Source organism: Salvelinus namaycush, chromosome 19, assembly GCF_016432855.1.
Source record: "Salvelinus namaycush isolate Seneca chromosome 19, SaNama_1.0, whole genome shotgun sequence".
NCBI lineage: Eukaryota > Metazoa > Chordata > Actinopteri > Salmoniformes > Salmonidae > Salvelinus > Salvelinus namaycush.
Window position 1 is genome coordinate 26,270,042 of NC_052325.1, and position 20,421 is coordinate 26,290,462.

Genomic DNA, 20,421 nt, shown 5'->3' on the forward strand with positions numbered 1-20,421 from the left:
AGATTATTATAGATAAGAGTGAGAATATTTAATATGTCAAATGTTCACTGCCCTGTGAAGTTCAAAACGTATTTCATCTGTAGCCTAATAAACTGCATGGTTTCCCGTATCATAGTAGGAAGACCTCACACCATGTCATTGCGTGACTCCAAGTTTACTTCAATATGATGATTATTATATCAATATTTGTGCATAAAGGTGTTTCCACCGCCATTTCTGGCATAATTAATTTTACCGACACAAAAACACCCCACCATGTCGAACGAACAAATTATCAGATTATTTTTTTCTACGGTATGACTCGCATAAAAACTTTTGATGGAAACGTGGTTATGGGCATTCCGAGTCTTTTCGGTGAGCCAGCTTAATTGGCTCTGTAACGGCTCTTCGGATCTTCGTTTAAAATGCTTAAAAATCTACCTAGAACCATGAACAAATGAGCAAATCTCCAATATATAGCGCAAAGGGTAGGCTACCATTTGAAATGCGTTTTCAAATAATTTTTTACATGTCCAAACTATTAGATGACCTGCATTTAATTTAAACTTTTTTGCACTGAAAAAAATTGCGTGGACCATATTGACTTGCTCTCCCCACTATTTGTTGTTTCTGCAGTGAGGATTTACCCTCTTTAGATAATTACTTTGTAACTCATCTGCAGAAAAACTTTACTTTGAGCTCAAAAAGCTAAATTGCTGTCGTGTTTGAGTTAATAGGGGCAACATGAATGAACATAACAGAATCTATGCTATCAACTAACTTTTTTCTATCTGTAAATACAGGTATGAAAAATGCACGTTTTGTTTATTTAATCTGTTAGTTAAAATGTGGATACATTTGATCAGCTTTAACTTTCCATCACTTACGTTTCCTAAAAGAGACAGAGTCCTGTTTTAACAATCCTAGCCTGGCCTCTGTCCAACACCACACACCCTTTGTCCAACACCACACCCCCTACAGACAGAGTACAGCACAAACAACACCCACCGAATCAGGAAACGTTCCCACTCTCGCACACAACAAGCATTTCCAGAGAAACGAAACTGATCTGTGATACTTTGCTGCTCAGCCTGTTGATGTGTTAACTATAATGGCAGATGCAATGGACTTGATAAATTGTTCAATTTGTCTGGAACTACTGAAAGATCCGGTGGCTATTCCCTGTGGACACAACTACTGTATGGGCTGTATTGAGGACTGCTGGGATCAGGATGATCTGAACGGTGTCTACCACTGTCCACTGTGTAGAAAGACCTTTTCCCCGAGGCCTGTTTTGAACAAAAATACTCTACTGATTGAATTGGTGGAGAAACTGAAGAATACAGGACTCCATGCGGCTTCTCCTGCTCACTGTTATGCTGAACCTGGAGATGTGGAGTGTGATTTCTGCACTGGGAGAAAACTAAAATCTGTGAAATCCTGTCTGGTGTGTCTGGCCTCTTACTGCGAGACTCATCTACAGCCTCATTATGAAGTAGCTCCATTAAAGAAGCACAAGCTGGTCAAAGCATCCACACAACTACATGAGAAGATCTGCTCTCATCATGATAAACTGCTGGAGGTTTACTGCCGTACTGATCAGCAGTGTATCTGTTATCTTTGTACAGTGGATGAACATAAAGGCCATGATACAGTGTCAGCTGCAGCAGAAAGAACTGAAAAACAGGTAAGGACATGAGCTTTGTATTTCACTCTCATGTCTATTACCACAGTTGATTACTAAGGAAGTGTTCTAAGGGCTCAAACAGGAAAATATCCAGTGCCTCTTACAAGTCTTATTGTCTTATCAAGTCTACTCTACATTCTAAATCTATTCTACATTTGAATTATACTTTTCTTATTTTTATTACCTCACGGTTTTGATTGGGTTTTTAAAATATTAAAATCTATCAACATTTGATATTGTACATAGCACAATACTTTCTTTGATTTGGTGTTTTTGTGATGTATTTAATATTTTACTAAATATTATTTATTTTTATACAGAAACAGTTGGATGAGAAACAGCAGATATTAAAGCAGAGAATCCAGAAGACAGAGATGGGGGTGTTGGGGGCGAGACAGTCTATACAGTTTGTCAAGGTAAGTCTTGAAGAGGTCATTTGGCTGATGGCCTTCTCAAAAAATGACTTTATTTTTGTCTAAGAAACTGTAATCCCACTGAGCCCCACTGTGGGGAACAAGCTGACTAGGGTCCTGATGAGAGCTGAGTGAATGGAATGGTTGAAGTGGGCCCTGTCCTCTCTGTGTGTCCTAACAGAGCTCTGCACAGGCAGCAGTGGAGGACAGTGAGAGGATCTTTCCTGAGCTTATCCGCTCCATTGAGAGAAGGAGCTCTAAGGTGAAGCAGCTGATCAAAGCCAAGGAGATGGCTGAAGTCTGTCGGACTGAAGGACACCTGAAGCAACTGGAGCAGGAGGTGGTTGAGGTGAGGAGGAAAGACGCTGAGCTGGAGCAGCTCTCACACACAGAGGATAACATCCATTTCCTCAAGGTGACATCACTCATTCTGTTAACAGAGGAAACAGCCTCTCTAGACTTCTGTGGTATGCCCCAAAAAATCTGCTTTCTGTGGTTACATGACTTTACCTTGTTTCCTGATCTCTCATAGAGTTTCCAGTCTTTCTCTGTCCCGCCGGGAATTGAGGGCTTACCCAGCACTTTTAACCCTCATGTCTCCATTGAGGATGTCAAGAAGTCACTCTCCGAACTACAAGACCGAATGGAGAATGTATTCAATGAGGAAATGGTAAAGATATCTAGAAAAGGTAAAGCTTATGTCTCATGCATACAGAACAATGAAGACTATATTTTAGTGATATATATACTTGTTAAATGCTCTGTTCAATTAAAAGTCAAATCTGCAATATTTATTGATATGTATACCCATTGATTCTTGCCTCAGGAGCTTAGTACACACGTATTACCTCAGCATAACCTAAAAGATACACAAACAAGTGTATATAGTTAAAAATTTGGTTTAAATCTATCCTTTGATCTTGTCCTTGCATCATTTCAGTAATTTATTTGAAAGAGGTTACATTTCTCCAGCCCCATCCCTCTGCCTTATAACAAACCATGTGGCTGGCTGCTGTTTGGCTAGGGAAAAAATAATAACAATTGTGCCTTTTAAAAATGTATTTATCTAACTTTTTTCCTTTTGAAGTTGGATATGCCTTTTTAGCCAGTAGCCCAATGAGGAAAATCCTCTTCTGCTTTGGAGAATGCACCTCTGGCTTCAGCTTCCAACCAGTTATCAGTCCCTCCAAGTCCCTGGCCAAGCTGAACCAGATCAGGGTGTCTGTGGACGAGGACCAGGACGTGACCCAAGAGAATGACAAACAGGCTACTAAAACCAAAGTCTTTACTGGTAGGTCAGCTTCAGTGGGAGGATTTACTTTTAGATTTGGGGCCGACTCTCAGCCCACCCCCAACCCTCCCATCCCTGAGTCTGGCTACTTCACCAAGCCCTTCGTCGTACCTGTCCAAACACCTAAAAGCATTGAGCGAAAGCCTGTGGACTTTGGGAAGATGTCTTTTGGCCAGCCGATCCCTGCTGAGCATCCTAAAGTGCTTAGCTTTGGTGCTGAAATAGTCGCCCAGTCCACTCCATCATCCGCTGCCTTTAAAATCAACTCCAACTTTAAATCCAATGACGGGGACTTCACCTTCAAGTCCAAAAACAGTGAGAGCCTGTTGAGGCTTCTGACATCAGACATTCCCACCAAATCAGAGGGCCCCTCAGAGGGGAAGCCCCAATATCCTCCTAGCCTGGGAGGGATACTTACCTTTGGCACTAAAAGCGCTCCTGGGTTCTCCTTTAATGACGCAACCCAGATCCAGGACAAACCAAACCTGTTTGGAAAATTTGACCAGCCATTTAGTTTCACTGATGTAACTCCGCCGGTATTTGGGCTAGCAAACACAGCGAAGGAGGAGAAGGGAGCAGAGAGCAATAACAACAGCACTCATGTGGAGGAGGACGAGGATGGGCCTCACTTTGAGCCTATTGTGCCCCTCCCTGACAAAGTAGACATGAAGACTGGAGAGGAGGAAGAGGAGGAGATGTTCTGTAACAGGGCCAAGCTGTTCAGATTCGATGCGGAGACAAAAGAGTGGAGAGAGAGAGGTATCGGCTTAGTCAAAATCCTAAAGCACAATAGATCAGGAAAAGTGCGTCTGCTGATGAGGAGGGAGCAGGTTCTGAAGATCTGCGCTAACCACTACATCACGCCAGATATGCTCCTGAAACCAAATGCTGGATCTGACAAGTCCTGGGTCTGGAATGCCGTTGATTATGCGGATGAGGAACCAAGGACTGAGCAACTGGCCATCCGGTACAAAACGGAAGACGAGGCATTGCTCTTCAAGACAAAGTTTGAAGAGGCTCAGAAGATCGTTCCCAAATCTCCAGAAAAGCAGCAAGATCAGTCATATAGGAAAAATTATTTTCCTAAACTCTCTGCTCCATTGGCGACAAACTTTGCTGCCAAGTTTGCAAAGAAGTACGGGGAGTGGGACTGCGATGTGTGCTGTGTAAGAAATGTAGCTAAAGTTATGCAGTGTGTTGCCTGCCAGACTGCCAACCCTAATGCCCCATCAAAGCCGGACAGCGCACCGGCTACTGACATCAAAGGCTTTACTAGTGGGGCAGCTTCAGTGGGAGGATTTACTTTTGGATTTGGAGCTGACTCGCCAAAAGACACCAGCAGCGCAGGATCTATTGGAAAAGGATTTGGGTCTTTTGGAGCTCAGATACCCTCCTCCTTTACGTTTGGAACCAGTGGCACCACTTATATACCTGCTGCTGGTTTTGGTGCCCAGTTTGGAAAGAAGTACGGGGAGTGGGACTGCGATGTGTGCTGTGTAAGAAATGCAGCTAAAGTTATGCAGTGTGTTGCCTGCCAGACTGCCAACCCTAATGCCCCATCAAAGCCGGACAGCGCACCGGCTACTGACATCAAAGGCTTTACTAGTGGGGCAGCTTCAGTGGGAGGATTTACTTTTGGATTTGGAGCTGACTCGCCAAAAGACACCAGCAGCGCAGGATCTATTGGAAAAGGATTTGGGTCTTTTGGAGCTCAGATACCCTCCTCCTTTACGTTTGGAACCAGTGGCACCACTTATATACCTGCTGCTGGTTTTGGTGCCCAGTTTGGAAAGAGGCAAGAAACCACAAAAGTAGCAGCAGAATCAAAGCCCTCAACCATGCCATTTGGCTCTGGATTTGGTGTGCAGTTCGGAAAAAGAACAGGACAGTGGGAATGTGACACGTGTCTTGTTAGAAATGAGGAGTCTGCTAGCAGTTGTGTTTCTTGTCAAACTCCAAACCCTGTAGCCAAAACAGATGTAGATGGAGCAGCAGAATCAAAGCCCTCAACCATGTCATTTGGTGCCCCGGGTTTGGCAACCCTCTCAATTGGGTCTGGATTTGGTGCACAGTTTGGCAAAAAAACAGGGCAGTGGGAGTGTGACACATGTCTTGTTAGAAATGAAGAGTCTGCTAGCAGTTGTGTTTCTTGTCAAACTCCAAACCCTGTAGCCAAAACAGATGTAGATGGAGCAGCAGAATCAAAGCCCTCAACCATGTCATTTGGTGCCCCGGGTTTGGCAACCCTCTCAACTCGGTCTGGATTTGGTGCCCAATTCAGCAAAAAAACAGGGCAATGGGACTGTGATACATGCGTTGTAAGAAACGAGGCTTCTTCAAGCAGTTGTGTTTCTTGTCAAACTCCTAACCCTTCAGCAAAATCAACAGTAGAGGTAGCACCAACAACAAAGCCAACAGTGTCAGACTTTGGTGCTGCTTTGTCAAGGAAGGATGTACAATGGGACTGTGACACTTGTCTAGTGAGGAATGATGCATCTGCCTCTAAGTGTGAGGAGTGTCAGAGGCTCCTGTTAGACATCCCACTGCAGACTCCTCACAAGCTTGTTGACACAGGCAGAACTGCACATCTCATCCAGAAGGCAGAGGAGATGAAGTCCGGCCTGAAAGATCTTAAATCTTTCCTGACCGATGACAAAACCAAGATCAAGGAGGACGACAGCCAAGCTAACATCACGACAGCCAGTAACACCTCTGGTCTGAATATCAAGCCCCACACAGAGAACACTGGCCCTACCTTAGAATGGGACAACTATGACCTGAGAGAGGAGGCTCTGGACGACAGTGCTGACACCTCTGTCTACGCCTCACCCCTGGCAAGCAGCCCAATCAGGAAGAACCTCTTCTGCTTTGGAGAATCCACAGAGGGCTTCAACTTCAGCTTCCAGCCTGTCGTCAGTCCCGCCAAGTCGCTGGCCGAGATGAACCAGAGCGGGGTGTCTGTGGACGAGGAGCAGGACATTAGCCAGGAGGAGGAGCGGGACGGCCTGTACTTTGAGCCTGTGGTTCCCCTGCCAGACCTGGTGGAGATCTCCACTGGAGAGGAGAATGAAAATGTGTGTTTCAGCCACAGGGCAAAGCTGTATCGCTATGACAAAGACCTGAATCAGTGGAAGGAGAGGGGCATCGGAGACCTCAAGATACTGCAGAACTGTGATACCAAACGAGTCAGACTCATCATGAGGAGAGACCAAGTCCTGAAAATCTGCGCCAACCATTGGGTCACACCTTCTATGAAGTTGGAGCCCATGAAGGGTGCTGAGAAGGCCTGGGTCTGGAGCGCTATTGACTTTGCCGAGGTAACTAAGGGAAATGTTGAGCAGTTAGCTGTGAGATTCAAACTGAAGGATGTGGCTAACTCCTTCAGAGATATATTTGACCAGGCTAAAACTGCCCAGGAGAATGAGATTCTGGTCACTCCAATAGCCTCCAGTGAGACTCTTACTCAGGAGGAAGCAATAGCGACGGGGACAACAGTGTGTGGACAAGCTGATGTGGACATCCTGGAGGAGACCACCACAGAACGGACGGAGCTGTATCATGAGACTTTACACACCCCTGACTGTAAGTCCTCCACTGGCACTCCACATAGCCCTCTCAACCTCTCCAGGATGGTGATGTCCCCACCCAAGTACCTCTTTGGAACAGACTCTCTCCAGAAGTTTTTCGGCAGCAGCCCCCCGTCGTCCAAGGAGGATAGTTCTTCAGAGAGCTCCAAGGTTAAAGACAGCGGTCGGACCTCCCAGCCTTTAACTGCATTCAAAATCTCAGAAAAAGGTAAGCCTTTTGTTATTCTTTCTTGATTGTTTTTGTTGATCTTGTGGTTCAGTGTAAACCGCTTGTTTTTGAATGGTGACGCCCATTTTGGAGTTTATACATAATTTGACCCCATTGTGTTGTGATTCCATTCATGTCCCATTGGTTTATCGCATTGCTCCTCCCACCAGCCCACACTCTTGTGTTAGTAGGACAGAACATAACCGTCACTCCCATTAGACTAACTTACATCCACTCTTCCTCACATTTGGTATTTTGATATAGGTTGTTTGATATGATAGCCGATGAAATTGATTATATAGTCCATTTCATTTAGTATATTATACAAAATAAGGCAGTCACAAGATTTATTGCAGGCTTTGTCTTCATGAAGGCAGAAATGGGGACAGGACGTAGTTAGAGATTAGGCCTGGGCAATTCCAGTCCTCGGGGGCCGGATTGGTGTCACACTTTTGTCCTCTAACTATGTCCTGTCCCCACCATTCTTAAAGTAGTCAACAGGGTGGGACTTGCCATGGGTTACGGAAGGATCACATGATTCCATCCGAGTCATCTGCCAGTAAATTATACTTCTGAGCAAACACTAGGTGGCAGTATGCACCCTTTCAGTTTGTTTGCCAACTAGGAGGAGAAGGAGGAGGTAATAATAATGGAGATTGCCTCAATGGCGCTGCCCGTGAGTTTACAGACGCCATAATGGAACTTATATAAAGATGATATCTCTATCATTCTCTATGGGACAGGACCGAAATATAGAAAGATTGATATAGGCCTAATCCATTACACTTACTTAATGCAATGACATTCAGCAACTTGAAGCTAACCAAAGATGCATTAATACATTTTCATTTCTTAATCCAACCACCCCCAATTCTAGTTTGTCTCACATGCCAACCATTATTTTGTAGGATTGGATTTTAGGCTTTTCAAAGATAACCCAAAGACTTTTTGGACCAGCACCTCATCCACCCAATTTGAGCCCCCAGGTACTCTGTCACTACACTGTGTGTGTGCTGTGACACGTCACCTACACAGCTGTCACCTGTCTGGCCTTGCCTGGTAGCCGGTCTTAACCAGCACGCAACTAGTGGAACATGCAGTGCATTCGGAAAGTTTTCAGGGATGTAGATTTTTTCCCACATTTTGTTACGTTGGTCTTATTCTAAAATTGTTGTTTCCCTCAATCTACACACAAAGCAAAAACAGGTTTAGACACTTTTGCAAATTTATAAAAAATAAACAAATAATACATTTACATAAGTATTCAGACCCTTTACTCACTACTTTGTTGAAGGTGAACCTTCGCCCCAGTCCTGAGCGCTCGGGAGCAGGTTTTCATCAAGGATCTTTATGTACTTTACTCTGTTCATCTTTCCCTTGATCTAGGACTAGTCTCTCAGTCCCTGCCGCTGAAAAACATCCCCACAGCATGATGCTGCCACCACCATGCTTCACCGTAGGGATGGTGCCAGATTTCCTCCAGACGTGAACCTTGGCATTCAGGTCAAAGAGTTCAATCTTGGTTTCATCAGACCAGAGAATCTTGTTTCTCATGGTCAGTCCTTTAGACCCTTTTTGGCTATCTCCAAGGGGGCTGTCATGTGCCTTTTACTGAGCAGTGGCTTTCGTCTGGCCACTCTACCATAAAGGCCTGATTGGTGGAGTGCTACAGAGATGGTTGTCTTTCTGGAAGGTTCTCCCATCTCCACAGAGGAACTCTGGAGCTCTGTCAGAGTGACAATTGGGTTCTTGGTCACCTCCCTGACCAAGGCCCTTCTCCCCCAATTGCTCAGTTTGGCCAGGGGGCCAGCTCTAGGAAGAGTATTGGTTGTTCTAAACTTTTTCCATTTAAGATTGATGGAGGCCACTGTGTTCTAGGGGACCTTCAATGCTGCAGAAATGTTTTGGTACCCTTCCCCAGATCTGTGCCTCGACAAAATCCTATTTCAGAGCTCTACGGACAATTCCTTCGACCTCATGGCTTGGTTTTTGCTCTGACATGAACTGTGGGACCTTATATAGACAGGTGTGTACCTTTCCAAATCATTTCCAATCAATTGAATTTACCACAGGTGGACTCCAATCAAGTTGTAGGAACATCTCAAGGATGATCAATGCAAACAGGATGCACCTGAGCTCAATTTCGAGTCTCATAGCAAAGGGTCTGAATACTTATGTAAATATGTTCTTCGTTTTTTTATTTGAATGAAACATGCAAAACATTCTGGTCCTCCCGAGTGGCGCAGCAGTATAAGGCAGTGCTTGAGGCGTCACCACAGATCCGTGTTCGATACCGGGCTGAGTCGCAGCCGGCCGCACCCGGGAGACACATGAGGCGGCGCACAATTGGCCCAGCATCATCTGGGTTAGGGGAGGGTTTGGCCGGCCGGGATGTCCTTGTCCAATCGTGCTCTAGCGACTCCTGTGGCGGTCCGGGCGCATGCACCCTGACACGGTCACCAGTTAGTGTTTCCTCCGACACATTGGTGCGGCTGGCTTCCGGGTTAATCGAGCAGTGTGTCAAGAAATAGTGCATCTTGGCAGGATCGTGTTTTGGAGGACACATGGCTCTCGACCTTCGCCTCTCCCGAGTCTGTACGGGAGTTGCAGCGATGGGACAAGACTGTAAATATAAATTGGATATCACAAAATTGTGGAGAAAGAAGGGGTTAAAAAAAAATATGAAAAGTGTTTTATTTATTTTGATTCTAAAAATGTTTTCGCTTTGTCATTATGGGGTATTGTGTGTAGATTGAGGAGGATAAAAAAATAAAAAAATGTGTATTTCATTCATTTTAGACTAAGGCTGTAACTTAACAAAATGTGTAAAAGGGGAAGGGGTCTGAATACTTCCTGAATGCACTGTACAAACCTATAGTACAACAACCTAATGAGCTGCATGCCCATGTGTGATACTCAACAGTAACTCTTACTCTAGTGAAATATAGATTTCTACAGATGAAAGTTAGGATAGCTGTTTAGCTATTGGAGGGGTGAAATGACTAAGTTCCTGGTAGCAGCCAGTTGTGTTAACGGCGATTCAGAGTACTTCTCCCTCTGTTTAAAAGGAGACACGGGGAGATTCCAGCCATGCTTGCTGTCACACACACATTTTTAGTCCAGGATGTGTAGCAACAGTGTGAAATCAAATCCCACTCTGGTCCGGTTTGTTCCAGAGATTTACAATATGTCCCAGTGAAAGAGCCATTGTTGAAACTCCGGTAGCATGTTCTGTATGTCACAAGCAAAACGTGTTCTACCACTGGACAGTTATCTATGAATTGGTTTAAGAGGAGCAGGAAGAAATGGTACAACTGCTATGGTTGGCCTCATGTACAGTACACTGTAGATCCATGGTTCTAAGGTTTATGATGCTTTTGAGATTGACTTACTCAGTAGTAATAGCATTGTCAGAGATATAGGAGACTGCTCGCTCGGGGGGTGAAATGCACGTTGTCAATTTTTTTAGATGCGTGTGTTTTGATGAGGAACTAACCCTAGACATGCAACTATCTGCTTAGTGAAATGGTTTTGTGCCTTTCTAGTTAATAAAATGTTAGCCTGCCTTTTAGTACCAAACAATAACCTTGGAGCATAATTACGTCAAGTCTTATTACAGTTTCTGTAGATCCAATTTTCAATAATAATAATAAATCAAATTCACCTTGGAGATTAATATAGTTGTATTAATCGGTTCCTGCTCTCAATGTCTCTCTGTTCTGTACACTGTTCTGTAGGAAGGGGGCCTCCTGACTGAGTTGTCTCACCATTTGTGTTGTGTTATAGCACCCTCCCAGGCGGAGGCCGACGGTGAGGTGGAAGTGGTGTATGTGAGGCAGCCAACAGTTGAGCAGGCTCTTCTGGCCAGGGAACTCCTGCTGCCTCTCACCTTCTTCTGCTACCAGAACGAACCAGGATATACCAGCGACGCCCAGACAGATGGTTAGAAACACTCTCTCTCAAACTTTTTCTACCTGCATGAGCAACCGTTTAGTAATTGTAGTTGACAGTGTTGCTAACGTTAGTTTGTGCTGTGAATATTGCAGATGAGGACTTTGAGACAGCAGTTAAAGCCCTGAATGGAAAACTGTACCAGGATCCTCCTGAGAGAGAAGCTGCAAGTGCAGGTTCTGGTAAGTTTCATGGCCAAAGCAGCTATAGAGATGGGTATGAATAGGACAGGTTGGGGTGAAATTTCTCCACAGAAGTTACTTCTCCAATAACCTGCTCAACTCGTTTCCTCTCAGCAGGCCAGGCCGACGCAGGTGTTCAGGGTCTGGACCTGGAGCTTGAGGTGGTATGGGAGAAGAGGCCTACTCCAGAGGAGGAACAGAAAGCCAGGACCCTGCAGCTGCCTTCAACCTTCTTCTGTGGTGTAGGCAGCGATAGCGAGGCAGAGAAGGACAAGCCAGAGGACTTTGAGACAGAGCTTCGCAAAGCACAGGAGGCTCTGGTGAGATTATATGATATATGCATTTGTTTGCACATAGGTAAACAACTTATGTGGCATTGGGTTATAAGAAATTGAAAGTGGTTCTCTCAAGCAAATGTTAACTGTTTTAGTTATTGTGTTTTAGGATGCTGAGAGAAGCTCAGACCCTGTTTCATCTGAGGCTGTGTCCTCTAGCACCGGCGATACTGTGCCAGAACAACAGGTCCCAGACCAGTCCCCCAGCAGCCAGGAACAGGCTTCAGATCAGTCTGAGGCAGAAGTCCAGTCCACTACAGCAGAAAAACAGGTCCCAGATCAGTCCTTAACCATACAGGAGGCTGAAATCCCAACCCCAGGTAGCCAGGAACAGGCCACAGAACAGTTGGTTACCATCCAGGAGGCAGAAGTCCAGTCCTCTACAGCAGAGGAACATGTCCCAGATCAGTCCTTAACCATACAGGAGGCTGAAATCCCAACCCCAGGTAGCCAGGAACAGGCCACAGAACAGTTGGTTACCATCCAGGAGGCAGAAGTCCAGTCCTCTACAGCAGAAGAACATGTCCCAGATCAGTCCTTAACCATACAGGAGGCTGGAATCCCAACCCCAGGTAGCCAGGAACAGGCCACAGAACAGTCAGTTACCATCCAGGATGCTGACATCCAATCTTCTACAGCAGAGGAACATGTCCCAGATCAATCAGTAACCATCCAGGAGGCAGATGTCCAGTCCTCTACAGCAGAAGAACAGGTCCCAGTTCAATCAGTAACCATCCAGGAGGCAGAGGTCCAGTCCTCTACAGCAGAAGAACAGGTCCCAGTTCAATCAGTAACCATCCAGGAGGCAGAGGTCCAGTCCTCTACAGCAGAAGAACAGGTCCCAGTTCAATCAGTAACCATCCAGGAGGCAGATGTCCAGTCCTCTACAGCAGAGGAACAGGTCCCAGTTCAATCAGTAACCATCCAGGAGGCAGATGTCCAGTCCTCTACAGCAGAAGAACAGGTCCCAGTTCAATCAGTAACCATCCAGGAGGCAGAGGTCCAGTCCACTACAAAGGAGCAGCAGACTCCAGATCAGTTAGGCTCCACTTCAACACCATCTCAGACTGCGGTCTCCCGCAGCAGGGAGCAGGCTACCACTCCAAACCGTCCAGAAAAACTTGCTGCTAGTGCCCCAGCTTTGATAACCCCCTCATTTGGTTTTGGATTTGGTGCACAGTTTGGCAAAAAGCCAGGGCAGTGGGAGTGTAACATGTGTCTTGTTAGAAATGAGGAGTCTGCAAGCAGTTGTGTTTCTTGTCAAACTCTAAACGAGCAGGCTCCAGATCAGTCTACTCCTGCAGCTACCAGCAGCAGCAGCCCTATAGACCTGTCTGCCAAGAAGACCTCTGAGCCTGGCTCCAATACTACATTTTCTACAACCACTACTCAGGGTATGAGACATTTATCACTACAAAGCCTTTTGAATTTTGCCCTCACTTAACTCTTGGCAATGCCTTCTATGTCCTCCCAGCAACACAATCCCACTTCTGACACCAATGCAGCAAACTGAGCTGTCTTCTCTTTCTTACTTACTCTCTTTTACAGATGCTCCTAACTCATTTGGCTCATTGGGCTTCAGTGCTCTAGGAGGGGAAGGGTTCTCCTTTGCTGATCTGGCACAGAACACTGGGGGGGAATTTGCCTTTGGAAAACAAGGTTGGCACTTCTAAGTTTTCTCTATACGATTGACTGAAGAAAATTCAATATGATGTGTGTTCTTAAGATTTCTATTAGTCACCATGACAACTGAGCTATGTTTCAGTGAAAACAAACATTTCAGTTAACTTTTTTTATGTTTCATTATTAGATTCCAACTTCTCGTGGGCGAACGCCGGGGCTACGTTGTTTGGAGCTGCAGCCCCAGCCAAAGCTGAGGGGGGGGAGGAGGGGAGTGATGAAGAGGACACTAATAATGTGGGCATTGACTTTGAACCCATAGTCTCTCTACCAGAGGTACTTATCAATGCACTGCTACTCATTTATCTCCACTTACCCTTACTGGGAATGTTATGAAGAACGGCTCATAGGAGCAGACCGGTTTCTGTAGTGGGGCAGCTTGTTGTACAAGTACACAGCCTGGACAGGACACTAGTCTAACGCAGGGCCTTACCCCAATCTCTCTCTTTAAAGGAAAAATCCAAATAAAACCACTCATTCTTTAATTTATAGGGTTAAATAACACTAAAATGTGAGAAATGTTTTTTTGTGAATATATTTTTCATTTTGGCGTCATAATAAGGTTTGTAGCAACATGGAAAACTGTTATGGAAATCTGTTGCATCTCAAGTCGTCTACAAAATCCACAGTGCAATGCTCTCTACGGGCAAACGTAGCTACACACAATAATACAGAAGATAATATCAGCATGTTAGTTAGCTGTAAAATCTCCTAAACAAACTTCACTATCAATTTCTGAGTCTACAATCTCACCGTGTTCAACCTGCAGATCGATGTGCCTTACCGAGTGGAGTCTCTAAGGCACATGGAAACGATGAGAGAAGACATCCTCCCGAGTTGTGACATCGGCCAGTATTGAAATCTGACATGTATAATAGATCATTTTGCAATCTAAAAGGCGTATTCCTCTTAATTTCCAGTGTAGTGAGAGTGACTTTATCACAGTGCTACGTCATACCGGAGGCAATTCTGCCTGCTCCAACCACAATAACTCTGATACACATGAAAACATGAAATGACCCAGGGAATCGATAGAACATCACTCATAGATGCACAAAAACAATATAACATTCAAAATGGGTGAACCTTTCCTTTAATGCTGAGTTCCAAGCAGAGACTCTACGTCATCGTTATAACTGTCTAAATGTGTTCTAGGTGGAGGCTTAGTCTAGAGCTGGCATTACTCCACATTCTATCTATATGACAGAGAATCTTGCATGTTCTACGCAATACATTTCTATATGAGTTCTGTAATCTTACACCCTCCTGATTAATGAGCCCTTGGTCTCGTCATTAACCTGCGTGTAACTGTGTTGTCCAGGTGGAGACTAAGTCAGGGGAGGAGGATGAGGAGATCCTGTTTAAGGAGCGTACCAAGCTGTACCGCTGGGAGAGAGACCTGGGCCAGTGGAAGGAGAGGGGTGTGGGAGACATCAAGATCCTCTTCCACCCCGATAAGAGGTTCTACCGGGTGCTGATGAGGAGGGAGCAGGTGCTGAAGGTCTGTGCCAATCACACCATCTGTCAGAGCATGGAGCTCAAACCCATGAACACCTCTAACCAAGCCCTAGTCTGGACAGCTACTGACTTTTCAGGTAGGTCTATACATAACTCGGCAACACACACACAAAGCTACGTAAATATATTGATTGGTATATAATTTGAATTGATAAATGTTTTTTTATCAACAACAAAACATTTCAGAGGGTGAGGGTAAGGTGGAACAGTTGGCAGCCAAGTTTAAGACCGCGGAGCTGGCCGAGTGTTTCAGGAAGACCTTCTGTGAGTGTCAGAGTCGTATGAGCCAATCAGAGGCCTCGTCCCTCTCCTCCCCCCAGCTGTCCAGGGTACAGGAACATTCCAGAGACGCCAATCCCCAGGTCAGTGTTTCCCCTGTCTGCTAATGTATAGGTGGGCCGCCTAGCCTACTACTTTTGTCCCCTCCACCTACAATAATGTTTACTAATTGTACTAAAGAGTCCACTAAACTCTGCCCACAGGTGTACCTCTCTATCTCCGCTGACGACAAGCCCCTGGGAACGGTCACCATAGAACTGTTCTCTCACATCGTCCCCAAGACAGCTGAGAACTTCAGAGCGCTGTGTACAGGACAGAAAGGCTTCGGGCTGCGCAACTCTGTCTTCCACAGGGTCGTACCGGACTTCATGTGTCAGGTGAGAAGCGGGGAGTGCAGTTGTGGGGTTAGCCTCCAACCAGACAATAATCAGAGCCAAAGTGCTTTCATAACCTTCAATACCATGTTTCCCAAAACATAGGTCACAGTTAGTGCTTCTTGGAACACAAAACATTTTGTAAACCTCTGCAAGAATGTATAACTCTGTTTGGTCCTGTCTCTGTATTGTCCTCTTTCTTCAGGGTGGAGACATCACCAACCAGGATGGGACAGGAGGGAAATCCATCTACGGGGACAAGTTTGAGGATGAGAACTTTGACGTGCGCCACACAGGCCCGGGGCTGCTGTCCATGGCCAACCACGGCCGAGACACCAACAACTCCCAGTTCTTCATCACCATGAAGAAGGCTGAGCACTTGGACTTCAAACACGTGGCCTTTGGCTTCGTCAGAGAGGGCATGGATGTGGTCCGCAGCATGGGAGAGCTGGGCACCAAGACTGGCAAACCCAGCAAGAAGATTGTCGTCACCGAATGTGGACAACTGTAGAGCTTCGCTCTGTTCACTGACTGTGGACAACTCAACTGTAGGGCTGAGATCTGGTCACTGACTGGATGGCTATCGGCCTTCGCTCTGGCCATGGACTGGACAGTGATAGGCTTTCAAACTGTGGACAACTATAGTAGGCAAATCTCAAATGAGACCCTATACCTCATGTAATGTAAAACATGTTTTTTTTTTTTTACAAGAGCCCATGTGCAGTGCACGAAGGGTTCTGGTAGTGCACTACGGGGGGAATAGGGTGTCATTTGAGACAGAGATGGTCACCTTTTCATAAGTGTTGCCCCACCCTGAGGGCAGCATGTGACTGTGAATCCCCAGTCTGTATTTTTGTGTATAATATACATTCACTTTTCATGTTTTCCAATAAGAGTTGAAAACGCTGGTTCCTTCATAAGCTCCCTAACTTGATTGTTTTGTATAATTAAGCCTTAATCGAGATGAACAAGAAACCTTGTTTAAAAACCAACCTCTGTTCATTTTGAACTACGTTCCTTTCTCCTGCTCCCTGTGAATACTTTTAGGTGTGTTTTTGTGTATACATTGATTTCATAATGTACAAATCATTGAGACTACCTTTGTCCATTTTAAACTCTAAAGTTAGGAATATGAAGAACTATAACCTACTGTGTGACACTTTGGGAGAGGGATGACATAATATCTTATTGTTGTGGAAGAACCTTTTATGGTATTCTGTTGACAAATATCACTTGGAGTTGAAACAATTCTTATTGTCAATAAATAAATGATGCTGGAGAATGTCTTTAGAAATAAAGTTGCTTTATACTGATAATTATGAGGATGCCCTTTACGATTACAAACATACTTTTAGTCATGTAGTGTATGTGGACACCTGCTCGTTGAACATCTCATTCCAAAATCATAGGCATTAATATGGAGTTGGTCCCCCCCCTGCTGCTACAACAGCCTCCACTCTTCTGGGAAGGCTTTCCACTAGATGTTGGATCATTGCTACTGGGAATTGCATCCGTTCAGCCACAATAGCATTAGTGAGGTCGGGCACTGATGTTGGGCGATTAGCCCTGGCTCGCAGTCGACGTTCCAATTCATCCCAAAGGTGTTCGATGGGGTTGAGGTCAGGGCTCTGTGCAGGCCAGTCAAGTTCTTCCACACCTATCTCGACAAACCATTTCTGTATGGACCTTGTTTTGTGCACAGGGGCATTGTCATACTGAAACAGGAAAGGGCCTTCCCCAAACTGTTGGCACAAAGTTGGAAGCACAGAATTATCTAGAATGCCATTGTATGCTGTAGCGTTAAATTTCCCCTTCACTAGAACTAAGGGGCCTAGCCCCAGTGATGGCCTCAGTGATGTACTAGGCCGTACGCACTACCCTCTGTAGTGCTTTACTGTCGGATGCCGAGCAGATGCCATACAAGGCGGTGATGCAACTGGTCAGAATGCTCTCGATGGTGCAGCTGTAGAAGTTTTTGAAGATCTGGGGACCAATGCCAAATCTTTTCAGTCTTCTGAGGGGAATAGGCCTTGTCGTGCCCTCTTCACTACTGTGTTGGTGTGTTTGGACCCTGATAGTTTGTTGGTGATGTAGACACCAAGGAACTTGAAGCACTCAACCCGCTCCACTACAGCCCTGTCGATGTGAATGGGGGCGTGTTCAGCCCTCCTTTTCCTGTAGTCCACAATCATCACACTGCCAGGTCTCTGATCTCCCTATAGGCTATGTCATTGTTGTTGGTGATCAGGGCTACCACCGTTGTGTCGTCAGCAAACTTAATGATGGTGTTGGAGTCGTACTTGGCCACGCAGTCGTGGGTGAATAGGCAGTACAGGAGGGTACTAAGCACACACCCCTGAGGGGCCTCTGTGTTGAGGATCATTATGTCTGATGTGCTGTTGCCTACCCTTACCACCTGGGGGCGGCTCGTCAGAAAGTCCAGGATCCAGTTGCAGAGGGAGGTGTTTAGTCCCAGGGTTCTTAGCTTAGTGATGAGCTTTGTGGGCACGATGGTGTTGAATGCTGAGCTGAAGTCAATGAACAACAGTCTCACATTTGTTTGCTCTAGTAGCTACGTTTCAATCCAATTTGCGACAGCTTTTCATATGACTATTCTGAACGAGGCCTACGCATAAAGAAAATATGCTCATTTTCCCACCAGTAGTGTGTTTCCACCAAACAGACTTGTTGCCGATAAAAATCGGTGAGTGATGACGTTGTGGACAAAAAATTTACACTTTTTGCCTAAGTTTTCATGTGCCTATTAAATATCTACAGTTCAATATGTTTCCATTGCATTTTGTCAAATGGCACTCAAGCATCGATCATCATGTCATCAGAATAAGACCCTCAATATTTATTGGAAAGGAGCATCGAAATCATCGTACATTTTCACTACCCTGTGAAGTTCATCATAATTTATTTAATCTTTAGCCTAATAAACTGTATGGTTTCCTGGGTTGTATTGGGAAGACCTCACACCATTTCATTGCGTAACTACAAGAATACTTCGACATAACGGTTATTATATAAATATTTGTGCATAAAGGCATTTCCACTGCCTCCTCTCGCCTAGTTCATTTTCCGACACAAAAAGATCCACCATGTCAAATGAACTAATTATCTGTAACAGTGGAGGCTCCTCAGAGGAGGAAGGGGAGGACCATCCTCCTCAGTGAATTTCATAAAATAAAAAATTGTAAAACATTTAAAAGTTATCCTTTTTATATAAAACTATACAAAATATATTCACGTCACCAAATAATTGATTAAAACACACTGTTTTGCAATGAATGTCTACAGTAGCCTCAACAGCCCTCTGTAGGGTAGCACCATGGTGTAGTAGGAGGGCAGCTAGCTTCCATCCTCCTCTTGTTACATTGACTTCAATACAAAACCTAGGAGGCTCTTGGTTCTCACCCCCTTCCATTGTAATTAAACAAAGTAATTATGGCAATTTCCAGAGGATGTTCTCCAACCTATCGGAGCTCTTGCAGCATGAACTGACATGGTGTCACCCAATCAAAGGATCAGAGAATGAATCTAGTACTGAAAGCATAAGCTACTGATAGCTAGTACTGCATGCATATCATGTGGTGAGTAGTTGACTCAAAGAGAGAAATAGACAATAGTTGAACAGTTTTCAACTAATTAATTTATTCAAAAATGTTGGAGAAGCCAGAGATGATTGCGCCGACAGAGATGACCACCTCGCTTCAGGTCCTTAAAAAACTATGCAGTTATTCGTTTTTTTGATGTACTATTTCTGACATTGTTGGCCCATAAAATCTCAAGTGTTATTACATACAGCCGGGAAGAACTATTGGATATAAAAGCAATGTCAACTTACCATCATTACGACCAGGAATACATCTTTCCCGAAGCGGATCCTTTGTTCGGTCCTCCACCCTGGACATGCGATCTTATCCCAGAGGCCGACCCAAAACAACGCGGTCGCCACAGGAGAGGCTGACGGAGCGGCCTACTAGTCAGACCCAGAAGACGAGCACACCATCCACCGCTTCCTAGCATATTACTCGCCAATGTCCAATCTCTAGATAACAAGGTGAACGAAATTAGGGCACGAGTTGCCTTCCAGAGAGACATCAGAAATTGTAACATTCTCTGTTTCACGGAAACATGGCTCACTCAGGATACGTTGTCAGAGTTGGTACAGCCACCTGGTTTCTACACGCATCGCGCAAACAGAAACAAACATCTCTCTGGTAAGAAGAAGGGCGGGGTGTATGCCTTAAACGAATCATGGTGTAATCACAACAACATACAGGAACTATGGTCCTTTTATTCACCTGACCTAGAATTCCTTACAATCAAATGCCAACCGCATTATCTTCCAAGAGAATTCTCTTCGATTATAATCACAGCCGTGTGTATATCCCCCCCCAAGCAGATACCTCGTCGGCCCTGAAAAAACTTCACTGGACTCTATGTAAACTGGAAACCATACATCCTGAGGCTGCATTAATTGTAGCTGGGGATTTTAACAAAGCTAACCTGAGATCAATACTACCTACATTCTATCAGCATATCGAATGCACGACACGAGCTGGCAGAATTCTGGATCATTGCTACTCGAACTTCCGCGATGTGTAACAGTTTAACTTTAGTCCGTCCCCTCACCCCGACCCGGGCGCGAACCAGGGACCTTCTGCACACATCAACAACTGACACCCACGAAGCATCGTTAAACATCGCTCCACAAAGGCCGCGGCCCTTGCAGAGCAAGGGGAACCACTACTTCAAGGTTTCAGAGCAAGTGACGTCACCGACTGAAAGGCTGGGCTAGCCATTTCACATCGGTTACAGATGCATACAAAGCCTTCCCTCGCCCTGCCTTCGGCTAATCTGACCATGAATCCATTTTGTTGATCCCAGCCTACAGAAACTAAAACAGGTCAATACAACACTGGTCTGAC

The 20,421-nt window shown here is 45.1% G+C and overlaps 2 protein-coding genes across 2 annotated transcripts; both read left to right on the top strand.

Annotated features, from left to right (window-relative positions):
* The first annotated feature begins 1,180 nt into the window (after positions 1–1,180).
* On the top strand, positions 1,181–2,913 carry LOC120063955 (tripartite motif-containing protein 29-like). Its single transcript, XM_039014266.1, has 5 exons — positions 1,181–1,666; positions 1,987–2,082; positions 2,261–2,494; positions 2,612–2,768; positions 2,906–2,913. Exons 1-5 carry the CDS (start codon positions 1,181–1,183, stop codon positions 2,911–2,913), a joined length of 981 nt encoding a protein of 326 aa, XP_038870194.1.
* Positions 2,914–3,195: 282 nt separating this feature from the next.
* LOC120063956 (E3 SUMO-protein ligase RanBP2-like) lies at positions 3,196–16,794 on the top strand. The gene is made up of 11 exons (XM_039014267.1): positions 3,196–7,165; positions 10,952–11,107; positions 11,212–11,298; positions 11,413–11,618; positions 11,743–13,027; positions 13,182–13,292; positions 13,444–13,589; positions 14,635–14,908; positions 15,018–15,193; positions 15,314–15,487; positions 15,690–16,794. The coding sequence occupies exons 1-11, from the start codon at positions 3,196–3,198 to the stop codon at positions 15,993–15,995; spliced, it is 6,891 nt and encodes a 2,296-aa protein (XP_038870195.1). The 3' UTR covers positions 15,996–16,794.
* The last annotated feature ends 3,627 nt before the right edge of the window (positions 16,795–20,421 follow it).

Excerpts from the sequence above, each read along its gene's own strand:
- LOC120063956 (XM_039014267.1), top strand. The coding sequence starts at position 3,196 with ATGAGGAAAATCCTCTTCTGCTTTGGAGAATGCACCTCTGGCTTCAGC. Across the intron at positions 7,166-10,951 it reads ATTCAAAATCTCAGAAAAAG|CACCCTCCCAGGCGGAGGCC; the intron begins GTAAGCCTTTTG and ends GTTGTGTTATAG. Across the intron at positions 14,909-15,017 it reads GACAGCTACTGACTTTTCAG|AGGGTGAGGGTAAGGTGGAA; the intron begins GTAGGTCTATAC and ends AAAACATTTCAG.
- LOC120063955 (XM_039014266.1), top strand. The coding sequence starts at position 1,181 with ATGGGCTGTATTGAGGACTGCTGGGATCAGGATGATCTGAACGGTGTC. Across the intron at positions 1,667-1,986 it reads CAGAAAGAACTGAAAAACAG|AAACAGTTGGATGAGAAACA; the intron begins GTAAGGACATGA and ends ATTTTTATACAG. Across the intron at positions 2,083-2,260 it reads AGTCTATACAGTTTGTCAAG|AGCTCTGCACAGGCAGCAGT; the intron begins GTAAGTCTTGAA and ends GTGTCCTAACAG.